The sequence below is a fragment of the Equus asinus genome, chromosome 4 (assembly GCF_041296235.1).
Source record: "Equus asinus isolate D_3611 breed Donkey chromosome 4, EquAss-T2T_v2, whole genome shotgun sequence".
In the NCBI taxonomy this organism is placed as follows: Eukaryota; Metazoa; Chordata; class Mammalia; order Perissodactyla; family Equidae; genus Equus; species Equus asinus.
Window position 1 is genome coordinate 23,179,125 of NC_091793.1, and position 18,740 is coordinate 23,197,864.

An 18,740-nucleotide genomic window follows, 5' to 3' on the forward strand; every position below is an offset into this window, starting at 1 on the left:
CAGAGCCGGATGGAAAGACTGCCTGATGTCTTGCTGAAATGAAGATTCGCTCTATCTGTGGCATTCCTCCCACCTACCAGACCAGTAACCATTGAAAAAGGAAATTTGTTTCATTTGGTGATATTCTTACAAACCCTACGCTAGCTCCTGGATCTCCTCTTTATTATCTAAGTGTTTTCAAATATGCAATAACCTATTCTGGAATTTTGTTAGGGATCAATCAGTACTAATCTTATGTGCTCCTAATTGTTACAACCCACCCTTTCCCCTCTACTGAAAAGCAGGACATTAGTCCATTTCCAGTCTGTTTGCTGCTCCTGCTCTCAGTGGGACTGGGGACATGGAGCTAGCAGGGCAGGGGGAAGGAGCTACATCAAAAAGACGGACCCACCACCTCGAAGACCCAACACCCCATGAGATCCACTGGGATGTCACTGGGGATACAGGAGGGGAAATGCCTGAGAGGACAAATGACCCCAGAGGAGTCAGAAAACCTGGCTTGTGCTCATCCTAGACCCAAGGTTCCGGATGTGCTCGGACCTCAGTAAGGTAGTGGTTTCACATGTAAAGAGAGAAGGGGCCAGGTGTTTCTGGAGAGGATGGAAGAGACCATGCCCACGACTGGCCAGCTCAGTAGCAAGGGACTGACTCCCTGAAAGAGGAGCAGAATGGGAAGGGGGAGGTGGGAAGAAAACACCCCTTTCTCCATCTCCCTTACACCCTATCCCCTAAGGGTTAACCCCCTACTGCCTCTCCCAGCCCCTTCTCTCCTCCCCCCGCCAAACCCCATCTCCCTTTAATCACATCTGATACTGAGCGGCCCAGCAGGAACAAAGAGACCATTTAGAGAAACGGGGCCGAGAAAGTGACCCCCGCACTCTGGGGCGGCTGCCTGGATGCCAGCACAAAGGCGGCATTTCAGAGCTGAAATTTCAGCACCCAACTTGATTAAAGGATTCCACAGGCTTGGAGGAGGGTGGAAGGGGGTACGAAGCGCACTGCTCCCTGAATTAACCCTTCTCCAGAGCAGCAAACACCCCTCCCATGCCTGTGGATGCTCATCATTCCCACCATGTCCAGGGTGCACCCACCCCGGGGACCTGCCTCTTGGAGAGGTCCAAGAAGCGCAACTCCTCCTTTTCCCAGAAGGGGAGCTGACAGTGGAATGGAGGTCAAGGCTGGACCATTCAGGCCACCAATATGCCCTCTGTCTCTTGATGTCTATATACACCCTCTCCCTGCCCCCCGAGGGAGAGAGGAACTGTGATTGGTCTTAGTGCAGGTTGGGTAAGCAGGGTGGAGAAGAGAACAGGACCTATTAGAACCTAGGGCAGAGGAAGGGGAGCTCCAGTCCTGATTCAACGTCACATCTTAAACCCAGGAGCCCTGCTTCCCTGCCCACTGTCATCCCAGCACCCATCCCAGTCAAGGCCTTGGAGGATCATGAGCCCCACACAGAAGGGAAAGGCCATCTTCCAGAGGGTGGGAAGGAGAGGGTATGCGTGTGGCAGACCACAGAGGTGGGCCACAGAGGACAGTGTGTGGGCAGTGGCCTGAGGAGTGGGGACTGAGGGGAGCAGGGGAGGGCAGGTGCTTGGTCCTTGCTCCAGCTGCTGACTTGCCCAGCAGGGCTTTGCTTGGGGAGGGCAGATCACTACATCCCCACGCTTCCTGCTGGGGCACCGCTCCTGAAAGGGGATCCGAGCCCACGATAAGAGGCTCGAGACAGGTCCCTAGAAACAATGGGTGGCTTGATGAGACCTGCTCTGTGATACTCCTGAGAAGGGAGAAGCCCCTGCAGCCAGTCCCCACTGGAAAGGAAATTGGGGGTTTCCGTGGCAACCAGTTCCCTGGGCACAAAGGCTCATGTGTCTGCTGGGAAGGCAGCTGAGGTGTCTCCCTGCAGCAGCCTTTGCTCTGGTGAACGGGGAGATGGAGGGAGGGATGCGGGGCATCGACAGGGGGTAAGAGCCCCTGGTGCTTCTTAAAGAGCTGACAGTCACAGGGCCACTGAGATGGGTGCACACTCCAGGCAGCAGGGCAGTAACAGGGAAGCAGCAGGTGGGCAGCTCAGCTAGCTGGAGGCAGAGGCGGGGTGAAAGGTTGTCTGGTTTATTATTTACACGTATAAAGAATGTGAGACTAGAAACTGGGGAGGAGGCGCCGTCAGGAGGGTGATCCCAGGTCAGTCGGTGATGATGAGCTCGTCCACCCCCCAGTCTTCATAGCTCCCGTCAGGCAGGTAGCGGCGAATGATGATGGGGATCTTTCGGGCCCTGTGGCAGGGGAGAAGTCACAAGTATATGAGGGTTGGTGACCCCAGCTCTACAGCAGAAGGGATAGATAGTGTGCAAAATGCAAGGAAAGAGAAGTCTTAGGAGCATCCTCTTGGGACTATGAGTGTAGTTTGCAGGAAAGGAATTACAAGAAGAAAGTTCCTACACCCCTGAATAGTTCTGGGTCTGGAAGGGCTCTGCCATCCCATGGCTGAAGGGAGGATGGGAACAGTGGAGGGAGGCTGGTAACGCCAACTGCAGCAGGAACAGGCAGGGTTGGACAGACAGGAGAGGTCTAGGTCTCATCAGTGCCCGCCCCCTTTGCCTGCCCTCCTCGCCCTCCCCCTCCTTCCTGGTGGGCTGACTCCTGAACAAACTAAGGATCTAAAGGAACAAGAACTACTCTTCCCAGGCCAGGGAAGTGGGGGTCGGGGTGTGCAGCAGAGAAGCCAAGGGATGCCTCCCAGGCTCTGGAGCAGTGAACCATGATCTGGGTGACTTACTTGAGCTCTTTCATGGCGATGAGCAAGGGATCTGTCTCCCCCTCCAGCTCCACCATCACAGGGGCACACATCCTGTAGGTACAGGGACAGGTGTTGGGGCAAACTACAAACGCAGAGAATCGGCGTCCTGGTCATCATCCAGAAAGGTCACCTTCTAGGCAGACAGGCAGGTATGGTGGCTGGGGATAAGTGGTTCAGGGCACCAACAGTGAGGGTACATGAGTGGGAGCCAGTAGACTGGATTCAAATTTTGCCTCCAAAGACACTGAATTTCTCTCAAAATCTCAGTATCCTCATTTGAAAATGAAGACAAAAACCCTGCCTTGCCTACACAATGATGAGGCTAAAACACTACCGGCTAACAAGCAAGGGCTCACCAAGTGCCATACGCTGTTCTCAGCACTCTTCATAGATGAGCTCATTTGAGGGGAGTACTACTGTTATTTCCATTTTACTGATGAGGAAACTGAGGCACAGAGAGGTGAGTAACTTGCCCAAGATCACAGAGCCAGTAAGTGGCAGAACCAAGATTTGAACCCCACATGCTCCTACCCACTGTGCTGTAACACCTTCCATTAATAAGCTGACGATTCACAAACTTAAGACAGGTAGTGTGAATGGGACAAGTGTCATCACGTCAGCTACCCTGCCAAGGACCTTCCCCAAGGCCTATCACAGACTCCTGAGCCAAGGAGCCATGGCAGAGCATTCCAGCACAAAGGAACAAAAGAAGGGCAGGTGCAAAGGCTGGCCCTCCTGACCACTCTAGCCCAACCTCTTGGCCCTGCCTCAGGGCCCACTGCACCTCAATGTCCCTCGGGGTCCTGCTATTCCAGCCTCACATGGGGCCTGATGTCAGGCACTCACCTGTTTACAACACTTCTGTGATCCCCACAACCATCAGGCAGAACCCAGTCTGGCCCCTGCTCACCCTTCTGGCACCTTCTCACCCTACTTGCCTATATTTACCCTACATTCCTGCCATACCAAACGACTCCGGCTCCCTGGACAGACCCCATTGTTCCCTTTTTGACTCTTACAAGCTCTTCCTCTCCCTACGGGCCTGAGAGCGGCTCCAACGTGCCCACTCTGGAAATCACTTGCAGAAGCCTCAGTGCCCTGACTCATTCTGCATACGCTTTTCCATCTCACTGTACTGTAACCACTTGTTTGAAGTTTCCCACATTAGACCGTGAGCACCTGGTGGCCCAGGACCACATACCCTAGCACAACACTTGGCCCCAGGTGAAGCTCTAAAAACAAATAGGCACAGTGCCAGTTGTAGCTCCACCTCCTCCATGAAGCCACCCTTCATGATTCCAACTCACGTTTACACTAATGGATCCCAAACCTGAGAAGCATCAGAATTACTAGGAGAGCATGCTAAGTATGCTCCCAGGTCCTGCCCCAGACCCTCTGAATAGACTCTCTAGTGAAGGAGCCTGAGAACCTGCATTTGCAAAGCTCCCCAGGGGATTCTGATTATCAGCCAGTCTGAAACCCACCAGTTTCCACCAAATAATTTACTAATTTTATTACTAAATATTTTTATTTCTGTTACTCCACAAAGCCTAAAAATTTCCCAAGGGCAAAGACCAAGTGTTTAACTTTCTCTATATCCTCTCTCAGTCAGTATCTACATTTCCCCCAAATTTAAAGCTTTAAAGGATGTGGCAAAATGCTTTTCCCGATCTGCATATGCCTATTTCTTTCAAGATGAATAATTTAAGAACACTCATTCTCACGGCCCTACTATGCCCATGCCCTCGGGAAACCTGAGTGTGCCCTTAGGTACTTTGTCTCGCAGCAGGGCTGGGATCCTCAGGAAGTGGCCGTGGTAAACATCAGCCGCCAGGTGGTGCTAGTGAACCAGAGTGAGACTTCACCCAAAAACTATCCAAGAAATGTCTGTTCAGCACCTACTAAGTGCAGGGTTGTATGCCTACTGCTACAGATAAGATACAGCCCTGGCTGTCTAAGGGCTTACAGCAGGCGGGGAACCCCCAGACAGCGTCCTAGCCCTTAATCAAAAGGAGTACCACAGACTCGACTAGGCTGGACAGCCTTGCTCCCAAAGAAAAGCAGGATGCTAGGACTTGGTAGTGATCTGAATGTCTGTCTCCAAAGTTTTTTTTGTGGGGGAAGATTAGCCCTGAGCTAACATCTGCCACCAATCTTCCTCTTTTTGCTGAGGAAGACTGGACCTGGGCTAACATCCATGACCATCTTCCTCTACCTTATATTTGGGATGCCTGCCACAGCATGGCTTACCAAGTGGTGCCATGTCCACACCCAGGATCTGAACCAGCAAACCCCAGGCCGCCGAAGTGGAACATACAAACCACTACACCACGGGGCCAGCCCTGCCTCCAAACTTTTAAGTGCTCCACACTGTCTACCAAATGCATGCCAATCTTCTGAACTTGTCACTCAAGGCACTAGTGACATCTTTTCCAGCCTTGTGCCCCAAGCCTGCCATTACCCCACCACAAACCACACTTGCCTGCCTCCACCTGGATCTTTCCTTGCGCTGTTTCTGGCACCTGTCCCCACGTGACTTCTGATCCCTTCATGAGGCTTTCCCAGTCACCCCTGCAATGACCTCTTGTAAAGCACAAGTCCTGTCTGCCTCGGGTTCTGGGTATCTGTGATCGGGTCGGCCTCCCCCAGCAGACTGTCAACACCTGGAGGCCTGGGGGACTGTGTCTTTAATCCTCTTCACACCCCAACAGGATCAAGCACAGTATCTGATTCAAACTTGAAAGACTTTAACTTGCAGACAGTCAGTCTATTTGTTTGAAAAATAACTTATGAATTATTCTTGTCTAGAGACAGCACTGCCCAACAGACTACGCTGCAATGATGGAAACGTCCTCTATCTGTGCTATCCATTACAGTAACCCCTAGCCACCTGTGGCGACTGAACACCTGAAATGTGCCAAAAAAACAACTTTTATTTAATTTCACTTAATTTAACTGGCCACATGTCTCTAGTGGCTACCATAATTGATGGTGCAGGCCTAGAGGATCCTGACCCCAGTGATATCAAAATTATCAGAGTGAGTGCAGCTCTAATTTCACCCAGACCAGCAAGGGGTACAGCCAGGCTGGTCAGAGGTCTCCTGCTACAGAATGGATGAGAACAATGTTGCCCGCCGATAAAACCCTTTATAACGTGGACACGGTGGTCATCTCTACCCCACAGGACTGGAAGAGACCAATCCAATGCTGACTGGAAACGAGGGAAGGTAGGCATGGACTGGGCATCACTGCCCCTCCGGCATGCATGACTCCACAAATCTGGCCCCAGGTTTTCTTTCTAAGCGATTTTACACTACTCTCTACTTGGAGCAACCCCTCCTCCGGACACTCACCCTTTCCCACCCCAGCTTGTAAGAAGTTTGGGGTAGGGGCTCATTTCCCCAGCCTCGTGTTTCCCTGGGGAGGACGTTCTATTAGAGTAACAGTATCATGCCTGCCCCCTTTCTGTCCCCCACTCACTCCTCCCCAGAAGGAGGAATAACTTATCTGACAGGCATCTGTGGCGCAGCCTCTTCAAGAGTCCCTGCTTTCTCAAAGCCACCTGCCTGCAGAGGGCACTTTCCAGTCTGTTCTTCACAATGCCCACAACCTTAGCAGGCAGGCCTGTCCCTGCACACACAGCCTCTGGATCCTGCGCTGCCTGAATATGCAATCATCGGACATTGTGATCTCCACCTGTCTAGGGGCTATCTCCTGAGTCTTATTCTTCTTAAACTGGATCCAAACTTGGGAGAGAAAGGAAAGGCTGCAGATTTCGATTCCGTAGACCCCCACCACTGCTCTGTGCTCTCCCCCTCTCTAGCACAGCATCTACGTGGAGGCCCTCCCACACCTCTGGGCTGGCCACAGTACACCACAATCAAGAACCACCTTATGTCCAACGGGTGCTGTGGCAGCACCCCCAACTAACAGGCCCACAATGGTCATGGCACTCTGAGTTACATTCTCTTTTTTTTCCTTTGCTTCATTAACCTGACAGGCAACCACTGAGTTCTGTACTTTTATCGTTATTTTTCTACATACTATTATTTGACTTCACAGGTGTTTATGTCCTATTTCTCCTACTGGATCACAAACTCCCCAAGGGCAGGGGTCCAGCACAGTGCCTGGCACACAGGAACAGCACCAGCCTTGTTTAGAATGTGAGGTCAGGGAGGGGAAAGGCTGGGCTGGATCAGCAGCTCGAAGGCTTGCCGTGGCCTGACCAATGGAAAGATGGGGAGGGGGCATGCACTCACGCGATCTGGAGGGCTCGGGTGCCCAGCACACGGGCTCGCTCATACTTGGTCATGTACGGTGTGGTGATTCGCTTCTGGTTGGCCTGCGGTCGCTCTCCAGAGGGGAGGATCTCAACGTTCTCCTGGCCCTCCTGGACACCAAGACAGAAAAAAGAGAAGATCTCAGGGTGCATTTTTTGAGGTGATGGGAAGGATAATGATGACAATGATTATAACCATCAGAAGCAGAGTGCCTGGAGATGGCACAGTCCCAACAAGTCCTCGAGCACAGACAACAAATCACCCTAAGCAGGAAGCAAGAAGCAAGCACCCCATCTTCCATCTTCAGACAGCGTAACTGAGTCAATGGGTCAAGTGGCTCAAAAGTCAAAGTGAAGCCAGGAATATACAAACACACACATACACATATTCATATATTTAACAATTACTTATTAAACATCTGCCATGTGCCAGACATCATAACAGGTGCTGAGACAGAAAGCTAAGAGTTTCTGCTCTCAAAAAACTCACGTCTAGAGAGGAGACAAGAGTAAACAAAACAGCAGGTGGAAGAAAGGTGTGCAAGTGTGCAACACAGTTACTAAGAAGGGGGGCATCTAACTCATACTGGGGGATAAGAAGATAGTCCAGAGATGAGACTTGAGCTCATCTAGAAGGATGAGTAGGAGCTGCCAAGCCAACAAGGAAGGGAAGGGCATTCCAGGCAAGCTGCATTGCATGTGCAGAGGCACATGGATGGGAGAGAACATACTAGGTTTGGACAACTAATTGTGGAGTATGATTAGAGCAAAAGGTGTATATAGGGTTTTAAGCAGGAGAACAAATTCTATAATAAAGGAATTAAGTCAACAAATATTTATTGAGTGTTTACTATATGTCAGATAGTGTTCTAAGTGCTCGGGATAGAGCAGTGAGTAAGACAGATAAAAATTCTTCCCCTACAGAGCTTACATTATAATAAGATGAGATAAACAATAAACAAAATTAATAAACAAAATATGTAGTATAAAAACAGAGAAAAAATGACAGGGAGTGTGAGGGTGGTGACGTGGGGGGAGGTGGAGAACAAGGTAATTTTAAATATGATGGTCATGGAAGGCCTCAGTGAGGTAACACTTGGACAGAGACCTGAAGGAGGTGAGGAGTAGGTGGTGTGCCTATCTAAGGGAAAAGTGTTCCTGGAAGAGGGAACAGCGTGATCCAAGGTCCTGAGCAGGGGTCTGCTGGGCATGGCAGGACAGCAAGAAGAGATAAGGTCACAGAAGAAGCAGGTGGCCAGATCATGGAGGATCTAGTACATCTTTTTGGCATTTACTCTGAATGAGATGGAAAGCCAGTGGATGAGGGTTCTAAGCAAAGGGGAGACACAGTTTGACTTAAGATTTAAAAGGATCACCCTGGATACTCTGTTGAGAATATTCTGTAGGGGGCAAGGGCAGAAGCAGAGAGACCATTTAGGGAGACCAACAGTAGTTGATTGTGTACGCATGTAAGAAAGATGACTCTGGCAGCAGGAAGGCAAACCCAGCAGACTGAAGGCACGCAAACTAGTACCACAATCTCTGCATTAATGCGGGTAAAGAGCAATGGACATCTAAACCAGACTAAGGCACTAGAAATGGAGAAATGGAACCGGGCTGAACCACATGTAGGAGGCAGAATCAACAGGACAGGGATGGAAGGGACCAGACGGATGGAGAAGGAGGTTTGTGACTCAGTGAATAGGGACCTGAGAGTGCCATGCAGAGAGAGGAAATCCAAAAAGAGGGCTTCAGCTTCCTAGCCTAAAAAATATCCAGGGATCACTCTCTCTCCAGGAGACATAAAGCACGTCTTCCTCTATCAGTCACACAGGACAGAAAGCCTTATTTTATTCATGAAGCTGGTAACCCATCCACCTAGTTGCTCAAGCCAGAAAGCCAGGAGTCCTCCTCGTCATCTCCCACTTTCTCAGCCCCACATCCAATCCACCAAAATATCTTTCATCTGTTTTCTCGTCACTGACACTACTAGCATCCGAGTCCAAGGTACAGGTGTCTCACCTGGAGGGCTGAGAGTCCCCTAACTGGTCTCTCTCTAACTCTTGCTCCTCCCCAAGTCACTCCTCACTCTGAGGCCAGAATGTTCTTTCTGAAGTGTAAACTGGGTCAAGCCACTCCCCGACTCAAAACTGGTCAGTGGCTTCCTGCTACCTTTATGTTACAAAAACCTGCCTAATCTGTACCTTTACCTGTCCAGCTTTATCCCAGGTCACTCTCCCCCTTGCTCCTTATGTTAGCCCCACCCTGCAGAGCACCTGGCACATAATAAACATTTAGCAACTGTTTGCTGAATGAATGAAGGCGATATTTCACCCGGCAGTGAACTGACTGCCCCAGAAGCCACAGGCTGTGGTCCAAGTGGACAAAAGCCTTCAGGACCACCTGAAGGGCTTCTCCACTACCCAGGACCGGAACTCTGCTCTCTCTAAGTGGGGTGGTTGTGGCAGGGGCTGTGATCATAAACAGGAGACAGATGCATTCAGGTAATCATCACCGCTGGACTATCCGGCAGCTTGGGCTGCAGAGCAGGGAGCCCACGGCCAAGTACCGACCTCCTCGGCCTTCTCCAAGTCATCCAGCCCTTCATCCTCCTCCACATCATCAAAGTCGTCGCCATCAAAACTGTACGAGAAGAAGAGGCCAGTCAGTTAGAGCATCACTTGCTAGATTCCAAGAAGGCAGGGATCTGTGCCTCATCCCGTCTGTAGGAGGCGCTCAATAAATATCTACTTGATGAGCGAAATCAAACTTCTGTTCCATTTACTCCTTCAACCTTACCCCATCAGCCCCTCAATTTTGCTAGGATTCAGGCATCACCACTGTTTCTCTCTCTGCGGGATCATTCCCATCGGCATGCCAACATGTAGTTATTTCCCCATCTTAAAAAACAAACAAACAAAACTCATTTCTCTAGTCCCTCCCCACCGAGCCCTGTTCCCACGCTCCCCTTGGGAGCAAAATTCATGCGAGAGTAGTCCACCTCCAAGGTTTCCAATTCTTCTCTTCCCATTCTGTCATAATCTCACTCCAAGAAGACGTTCACCCCCCGGCTCCATCAAAAACACTCCTTTCAAGTTCGTTCCTGATTCCCACCTCGCTACATCCAATGTACTATTCTTGTTCTCAGCCGGCTTGATCTGTCAGTTGGCACACGAGATCCTCCCTCTCACTCAGTACATTCTCCTCACCTGACTGCAAGGACACCTCACTCTCTTCGTGTTCCCCCACCTCCCTGGTTGCTCCTTCTCAGCCTCCTCTTCCAGTTTCTCCTCTTTCCCCCCAAACACTCCACGCTGGAATGCTCTGACGCTCAGTCATCTCCTCTCCTCTACTGATTCGCCCCTGATCTCACCTGTAGCTTTCTTTTCACTAATATGCTGACGAATGCCCTATTTTTATCTCCTCCGACCCCCCACACGTCAGGAAATCTTTTTGGCTGTGGCTTCAAAATACATCCAGAATTCAAAACCACTTCTCACTCCCCTGCTACTATGGCCCCAGTACAAGCCACTGCCTTCCCCCACGCGGATCACCGCAAGCCTCCCGGACCCTCCTCTGGATTACTTCTATACTACATACTTCTACGACGTAATCTCACGCGACCCCGTATTATCTGTTTATGGGCCTGTCCCCTCTGCCAGAAAGGAGCACCTGGAGAGCCGGGACTACGCCTAATCCACCCCAACATTTCCATTACAAGACACGGAGCCCGGCTCGGGGGAAGTCTGCTGAAAGACATCTCTCTCACTGATCCTCTCTGGTCCTCGAGCCTGGGCCTTTCTGTGCCCAGCCTCTGGCCAGGTCTGTGCTCCGGGCTCCCCGCCCTTCCCTCCTCCAGTTCCGCGGGCCCTCAGAGCCCCCAGGCCCCTCAGACACTGCCCCTCGACCTGGCTCCTCAGCCTCCTCGGACCCAGGCCCTCGCCTCACCCGCCCCTTCCGAGATGCCGCAAAGGCCACTTCGCTCCCACACTCACTTGTCCTCGTTATCTGACATGCTGCCCGCGCCGCGGCGACCCGGCTTTGCGCCCCAGGCCCGCACGGAGCCCCGCGAAGAGCGCGCCTCCGACTCGCGCGGCGCCACGCGTACTCTGCGCCTGCGCCGTGACCCAGAGGCAATCACTTCCGGGAGGCAGGCCAGAGTGTATGTGCGCATGTGCTGAGAGGCGCGTGCTTGTTACCATGGTAGCCGGAGCCTCTAGCTGCCGGCTCCAGGCGCAGAAATCTCAAAGTATTTCTCCCGGGTGGTGCCGCGGAAGAGCGGTGGTTACGGTCTCCGGAGCCCGCGCCGCTCTCTGTGGGGACAGGGGCACCCCGCCGGGGTCTTACTTTAGGGTGAGGATTCAGTTTTGACGTACCACGCAACGGGCTCTATCGTGATCACCGCTACCCTAACGCCCCGAGGGGGCTTCCCTGCCACGGGCCCCGGGTCAGGATGAGGTCTCTGTTCGTGTGTGTGCATCTGCCTGTGTATCTGTTCGGGGTAGGAGGATCGGGGACTGCCGCAATGCTGACGCCCGGCGTCAGGATTCTCTTGCTGCCCGACCCCGCTCCTAGACTTGGGGTGGTGCTGAGATTGGACCTGAGAGACATGGGTGTGTCATTGCAGTTTTCCTCCTCAGGGTACTCCTATGGCTTCCCAGGAGAGGGAGGAGGCAGTGACCAAAGGAACGGGGTTCTGGCGCTGCCCTAAGCCGGCCACTTACACCCCGGGGACCTGTGAGCTGCTCAGAGGTCAGTGCGTTAAAGGACACGAGAAGAGGAGCAATGGTAACGGTTACCCTGTGGAACTCAGTTCTCTCCTACATGACCTGTGGCTCAGCGATTGCTATTTTCATTTTACAGATAAGCAGCCTGGGCTTCAGAAATGTTCCGGGATCCTACAACTTACAAGTGGCCAAAAGTCAAAGAACTAAGAATTTTAGAGTGGTTAACTCCTGTGCATCCCTTAGACCACACTTTCAATTTCCCCACGGACGCCTTGTTTCCTCCCGACCCACCACCACCACAGTGCAGCCAACTGTTATGTGCCCTTACGCTACCAAATACCTTTTCCTTCACTGGACTTGGCACAACCTGTAATCAGATATTTAGTGTGTCCCATTGGATTAATATCCATCTACCACTCTAACTCATAAACTCCATCAGGGATGGGATTGTGTCTGTTTTGGCTCACAATTGTAGCTCCAGCCCCTGGCACATGCTTAATGAATACTTGTTCATTTATTCATTCATTCACTCAACAAAACATTTTTAAAAGCCCACTGTGTGCTTTAGACATTGTCCTAGGTGCTGAGGATATAGCAGTAAAAAAAGAAAAGAAAAGAAAACAGCAAAAATTCTTGCTCTCATGGAGCTAATATTCTAGTAAGAAGGTAACAAATGATAAATAAGTAAAATATACAGACCTTAGATGGGGATAAGTGCTATAGTGCAAAATGAAGCAGGAAAGGGAGAGAGGGAGTACTCAGGCGCAAAATGGGGGTAAGAGGTGACACTTTTAAATTTCAATAGAGTGAGATGAGGGTGTCTGCCTGCAGCCCAGGAGGCCTCATAGAATGCTTTGTCTTGCAGTGATGATGAAGAAATCCAAACTGACTAGCTTCCAACAGCGCCACATCATGGACACCATGAGAAGTAAGAGGCAGTCTACAGAGGTTTCCTGGGCAGAGAGATATTGGGCCACATTTTTAATGTTCCTCCATATTAAGGGGTAGGAGACCTCTTTAAAAAGAGGTCATTTAAAAAGACTCCCCCAAAAAAGAAATGGAATAGTATTTCTGACCCTTACTCCTGGGGAATTGACCTCTTGGGGGCTTTGCTTCTTCCTCGGACGTGGGCCCTGACACAACAAGCCTCCTGCAGTCCAGCTGTGGCTGACCTTCCCAAGGGACCACAGCCCAGTAGAGGCTTCCTGTCTCAACACTGTCAAGTCTGCAATCTATCCCTCCCTCTTACACACGTACCATGTGAGACCCCAGAGAGAGGACGGTGTGTGTCTTATTTATCATTTGATTCATTGATAGCTTATTTAGCAGAGACAAGATAATTGGCAGAATTCCAACTTAGGGAAACTAGGCAGAACATTTCCACAGCTCACCTCCAACCACACATTGTATTATTTATTTTTAAGGAAAACAAAAAGTGGAATTCCATGGGCACAATAGCAAGGGGCCCTCTACGATCTTGAAAAGAACCTTGCTTTCTAACATTTAACTGAATCAACATTTAGTGGATCAGAACACAGACCTGTAAAGCTGCCTTTAAGAGAGAGAACACCAGAAGGTCCAAGCCTGCCGAGTTTTACTTGAATCTACGGAGAGCTATTGCCTTCTCTCAGGAAGGAATGTGCCTATCAGGGGAACATCTGATCAACCAAAGCAGCATAGGGAAGGGAGAGTCAGAGAGGCAAATACGGGCAGTGCCTGCCCAGCACTGGCCTAGGGAGGGAGGCTCCGTCAGGCCAGTTCAGAAGTCAGACCTCCTTCATTCTTGTGGACAAGGACAACTCAGCCTGCCAGAGCCTAGTGCCACAACACAGCTGAATTGCACAACTCAATCTCCACACTTGGTAGTCTATTAATAATTTGGTGTCCCCTGTGGCATGACTACAAAGAGAATGTGCTAGAAATTCCACTAAAAGTAAATACCAGGAGACCAAGGCCTGTGTCTGCCTTGTTCACCACAGTTGCCCCAGCTCCTAGGTGCTCCATATTTATTGAAAGACTAATTGCATTAGTGGTTAGGCCAACACAAGTAACCGGTTCAACTGGCAGGTTTATTCTCCTTAGAAGTTTTCTTCTTTAAAAATTGCCTCCAAGCATTGATGTTGAGTCTGCTTTCTTCTCCTAGAATCCAGTCTCACCTCTCCCCTCTTAACCAAATCCTACTTGTTGTTTTGAGGCCTGGTTCAAAGTCTGTAGCAAGCCACAAATTTCTCTCCTTCGCCTGAACTTCCAGAATTACTCGGGCCATAATTATTTGCTGAGAATGGGCCAAAGGAAGGGATAGCATTTGGCACTGGACAGGCAGAAATAGGGAGTGGAGGGAGCAGGAGGGACATTCTGGAAGGCACAGCATCTCCTCAGAGCAGAGAAGAAGCCGTGGTGTGGCTCTAGGAAGAGGGTGTGAGAGAGGGAAGGTGGTGGGAAATAATGGCAGCTCCATCCTTCCAGTTCCTCAGGGCATCCTTGTGACGTCAGTGCTGTCCCTGACTCCTTTCTCTTTCTCCAAGACCCCACATCTGAGCCATCAGCAGTCCTGTGTGCTTGACTTTCAAACCATACCCTGACTCTGACGCCTCTGCCCCTGGCCGCCATCACTGTATTTTCAACAGTAGCCAAAGGGATCATGTCATTTCTCTGCTCAAACCAGGCGATGGCTTCCCACCTCACACAAAGTAAGAGCCAGTCTTTCCAGGGGCCTACAAGGCCCTGTGCTCCTCTTGTCCCCCATGACCTGTGCCCCCACTCCACTCCCCCCTGCTCCGTCCATTCCTGGCACCCTAGCCTTCTGGCTGTTCCTCAGACACTCCAGGCACATTCCCACTTCGGGGCCTTTGCTCTAGCCGTTCCCTCTACCTGGAATGTTCTTCCCCAAAATATCAGCACAGCTGGCCTCTTACCGCTTTTGGCTCTTTTCTCAAATGCTACCCTCTTCATGAGGCCCTCCCTGGCTACCCGATATTTAAGACTGTGAACCCTGCTCTGGCCCACTCTGCCCCATCCTGGTACTGTCACCATCTAACATACAATGTATTTTACCATCATCCACACCCCAAATGTAAGCACCACGAGGGCAGGACTTTGTCTTACTCACCACTTTACCCCCAGTGTCCTGGGCCTGGCATGTGTTTGCTGGGTCAAAGGTCAACAAGGTAGACAGGGAGGGGCCAGATCAAAATAGAGGGTGGGGCCTGCTCTGAGCTGGGCTTTAGGGCAACTGAGAGGAGGGGCCAGTTGGCCAGATAGGAGGTGACACACTTGGCTGGCCTGGGGGAGGAGCCCCAGATCTGGGTCAAAGCAGTGGGGTTGGACAGTAGGAGGGATTGGTGTCCATCACCATCAAACCATCCCTCCCTTCCTGTGGACCACACAGGTCTCAGGAATCCATCTGCAGAAACAAAAGCACCAGCAGGAAGGCTCGATGTACAAGAATGCTTAATGCAGCGTTGGTTAAAGTAGTAAAACGAAAATGGAAACAGCCTGAATCTTCGAAACTAGGAGACTAGTTGAATAAAGAATGCATCCATCCTAAGAACTAGTATACAGCTATAAAAAATAAGTTATACATAAAGAGAGTGATCTGGAAGGATGTCCATGATAAATTGTCATGTGAAGAGTCTATTATTGAATATAATTCAGTATGACCCAGTGTTTGAAAACGAGTCTCATATTTGCACATCTATCCTTGAACACGTTCGTATACTCATCAAAAAGTAGGAAATAGACCACCAAATTGTTACCACTGCCCATTGTAGAGAGGAGATTGGAGGGGAGAAGGGAAGACTCTTCTGTACTGTTTGACTTGTTATAACAGGCAGGGATCACTTTTATAAATTTAAAAAAAAAAAAAAGGGCAGCCCCGTGGCCAAATGGTTAAGTTCATGTGCTCTACTTCAGTGGCCCAGGGTGTCGCTGGTTCTGATCCCAGGCACGGACATGGCACCGCTCATCAAGCCATGCTGAGGAGGTGTCCCACATGGCACAACCAGAAGGACCCACAACTAGAATATACAACTATGTACTGGGGAGCTTTGGGGAGAAGAAGGAAAAAAAAGCCAGGTGGACCCCCACCCGGACCCTTCCTTCCCCAGGAGGAGGCGCTCTGCCCCTACAGTGCAGCCCAACGTCCAGCCAGAGGGTCGTGCCCTCCAAGCAGCCAGCCCCAGCCGTGTACCTGCCTCCCATCCTGGCAGCCCGGTCCCGCCTCCGGCCAGCCAGCATGTGCCAAGCCAACGGGGCCTACAGCCGGGAGCAGTTCAAGCCTCAAGCCCCCCGTAAGTGACAGGCCTTGATAAGAGCCCCTCCTCTACCTCCTTCGGGGAGGGGGACAGGGAGGGGAGATAGGCAGGTGGGCAGGCGCTTAATCAAATTCTCACGCTGTTTATAGAAATGCTCTTGAGCTTTAGCACATGTTAGCTGGGGGGCATTCAGGGAGCAGGGGAAACCATTAGGTGGTCCTTGTAAAAAATTTTTCCAGAACTCTCTGGATTAGCTGGATTCTGTCAATCTCTGAGGAATCTTTGGCTGCAGGTTTCACGGCCACTGCTCTCAAGCTCAAAGGGGCCTGGAATCCGGGGCTCCTCTGCACCGCAGCCTACTTCACCAGCCATTTGTCCCCCTTCCTACTGGGCACCTGACATAACTCTTGGCCCAGACCCTCCTACATCTGCACGCACGCTCTGTGCACAGGCTGCCACTAGGGTGATCACTGAGTTTCCTCAGCCTTGCTCTGCACCAAAGCAGTATGTGGATTTTGACCAAGTTCTCTTCATGGTTCATTCAACCCCTTCCTTCCCCTTCCCGCCTATCTTAACGTGACAAGCTCAGGAGCACCCAGGGTAGATGGTTCCGGGGTTTGCAGAAGCCCCATCCACGTTACCCAGGCACCTGGAGCAGGTGTGCCCGCTTGGGGACACACCATAAACAGAGGTGCCCTTCACACCTTAACTAGGCCATTTCTGGGCCTTACAGGAGATCTGGAGAAGGAGAAGCGAAGACTCCAGAATATCTTAGCTACTGGGAAGAACCCAGAGGAACAGAAAAGAAAGCCCCCTCCTGTGCAACAGGAGGGCCCAGCCCCTGAGGTGGACCGGTTTGAAGAACGTAAGCCACTGATGGGCCACTTACGCTGGAGAGCGAGTGTGTATGGAGGGGACCCAGAATCGGGGGAAGGGGGTAATCCCTGAGGGCCAAGTCAGAAACACGGTCTGACTGCAGACCCACTTCCTCTCTCGAAGAGGGGCAACCCGCCCCCTCCACAGGAGCCCGCGGCCCCCACTGCCCTGTACACTGATGGCCCTTCTCCCCACCCAGTGGTGAAGGAAATCCAGGAGAGGAAAGAATTCCTGGCCGACATGGAGGCGCTGGGACAGGGCAGACAGTACCGAGGGGTCATCCTTGCCGAAATCTCCCAGGTAGGAGAAGCAACAGAGGGTGAGGCAGAGGGGAGCCGGCTATGTATGAGGGAGGGGAGGTGTCCACCGTGAGTGTGGAGCACAAGACGTGAGTGGAAACAGAGGGGCCACTGTGGCCGAGGTTTCCAGAGTCCAGCTCTAGCCTCACATCTGTGTGGCTCCTAGAGTTTCTACCCTGACAGCCAGCTTTCCCTGATGCCCTATTTGCAGAAACTACGGGAAATGGAAGACATTGACCACAAGAGGAGTGAGGAACTTAGGAAGGCTCTCGCCCCGGCTTAATCTGTCTCCAGAAATGGGGGTGGGGTAGCCCACTCCCTTGCCAAGCAGGGTCATCCCCAGGTCAGCCCACCCACTCTGGCCTTCAGCCACGTCAAATGGTCGCACCGCCCTGGCGGAGGGTACCCTGGGCATACACAGTGCCCTAGAAGATGGACCACATCTCAGAAAATGAGCTGATTCTCCTCGAGACTCTGCCCAGGGAGCCCGGGTCAGCTGAGCCTCTGAGACCCACAGTCATACACACACACATGACTTTGAGACTTTTCTCGGGGAAAGAGCCCATCCACAGTGAAAGCAAGGCCCACATCTCAGCATCTTGGGCATTTGTCTAACGGCATCCAGTGGGCTCTCTGCCGACCACCGCCACCCACCGTGTCCTGCACTGTAGTTTTCTGAACTCAGGAACGAGTGTGATTTCTTTCTTCCTACCTGTCTTAAGATCTGCTTCTTTAACCTCATACAGCCTTGGGCAAATGTTTAACCGCTATGATTAATTAGCCAATAAAACACATTTAACGTATATCATTACACACTGTTTTGTTTTCAGAGGGATAAGGCTTATTTGTTCAAGGAGTTAGAATTTTTCAAGCACAGATGGTTTCTAGCTGTTTGTGTATTTCACGTAGAAATGGGAACGAACACTTCTGGGGAGCCCCATGGTAGGGCAGTGTGGTAGGTGCTGGATGTCACTCTGAGTTAATTCTCAGTAAACTCCTGTGATGGTTGGTTACCCATATGAAAAATGGAGCTTACCAAGATACTATAACCAAGGTCATTGAACTAGCAAGTAGCCTACTCAGGATTAAAGTGGGCTTTACGTCTTCCCACTAACCCCACGGCCCAGAGAGAGAAACACGCTGGAGGGATCCAGACGGAAAGAGCCTGGCTTTGGAGTTCTGGTCCCGGCCGGTGCTCTGTGTGCTTGGGCAACACCAGCCTCGGCTCCGACCGCTCGTCCGAGGCCCTGCCTTAAAGGGCTGCTGAGGAGACACATGAGCACAAGAGCAGCCCCCGGGGCCCGGCAGACAGTACACGGCAGTCCCCACATCTTCTGACAACCACGAGCCCTGCGTTCTCTGGTATTCTGTTATTTTCCCGTCCCCATAAATCAAAATATTTTGGAAGTTTTCAACAGTCTCTCCCACCTGGAGGGATTCATATAATCCTACAGGCCACGTGACGAGTTTTGGTTTGCAGAATAAACACAGCCCTGCAGCCTCACA

At 51.3% G+C, this 18,740-nt stretch overlaps 2 protein-coding genes across 4 annotated transcripts; one reads left to right on the top strand and one right to left on the bottom strand.

The window, feature by feature from the left end:
- Positions 1 to 2,096: 2,096 nt before the first annotated feature.
- Positions 2,097 to 11,228, bottom strand: POLR2F (RNA polymerase II, I and III subunit F). Its single transcript, XM_014851264.3, has 5 exons — positions 11,075 to 11,228; positions 9,653 to 9,722; positions 7,060 to 7,190; positions 2,780 to 2,851; positions 2,097 to 2,276 (listed from the first exon to the last, which is right to left on the bottom strand). Exons 1-5 carry the CDS (start codon positions 11,092 to 11,094, stop codon positions 2,186 to 2,188), a joined length of 384 nt encoding a protein of 127 aa, XP_014706750.1. The 5' UTR covers positions 11,095 to 11,228; the 3' UTR covers positions 2,097 to 2,185.
- Positions 11,229 to 11,242: 14 nt separating this feature from the next.
- Positions 11,243 to 18,044, top strand: C4H22orf23 (chromosome 4 C22orf23 homolog). 3 transcript variants are annotated; one of them, XM_044779918.2, is made up of 7 exons: positions 11,243 to 11,432; positions 11,720 to 11,867; positions 12,672 to 12,734; positions 15,913 to 16,095; positions 16,793 to 16,924; positions 17,135 to 17,235; positions 17,446 to 18,036. In XM_044779918.2, the coding sequence occupies exons 1-7, from the start codon at positions 11,244 to 11,246 to the stop codon at positions 17,515 to 17,517; spliced, it is 888 nt and encodes a 295-aa protein (XP_044635853.2). In that variant the 5' UTR covers position 11,243; the 3' UTR covers positions 17,518 to 18,036. The 3 variants fall into 3 exon arrangements, with proteins under 3 accessions (XP_044635853.2, XP_014706745.2, XP_044635868.2); XM_014851259.3 differs by having other exon boundaries at positions 11,720 to 11,831; XM_044779933.2 differs by lacking the exon at positions 12,672 to 12,734 and having other exon boundaries at positions 11,720 to 11,831; positions 17,446 to 18,044.
- Positions 18,045 to 18,740: the final 696 nt, after the last annotated feature.

Bases quoted from the DNA above. Each gene is read 5' to 3' on its own strand.
- C4H22orf23 (XM_044779918.2), top strand. From the start codon at position 11,244: ATGTGCGCATGTGCTGAGAGGCGCGTGCTTGTTACCATGGTAGCCGGA. The intron at 11,868-12,671 runs GTAACGGTTACC...TTTGTCTTGCAG, and splicing joins ACACGAGAAGAGGAGCAATG to TGATGATGAAGAAATCCAAA. The intron at 12,735-15,912 runs GTAAGAGGCAGT...TTCCTTCCCCAG, and splicing joins CATCATGGACACCATGAGAA to GAGGAGGCGCTCTGCCCCTA.
- POLR2F (XM_014851264.3), bottom strand. From the start codon at position 11,094: ATGTCAGATAACGAGGACAA. The intron at 9,723-11,074 runs GTGAGTGTGGGA...CTTCTCGTACAG, and splicing joins ATGTCAGATAACGAGGACAA to TTTTGATGGCGACGACTTTG. The intron at 2,852-7,059 runs GTGAGTGCATGC...CTGTACCTACAG, and splicing joins ACCCGAGCCCTCCAGATCGC to GATGTGTGCCCCTGTGATGG.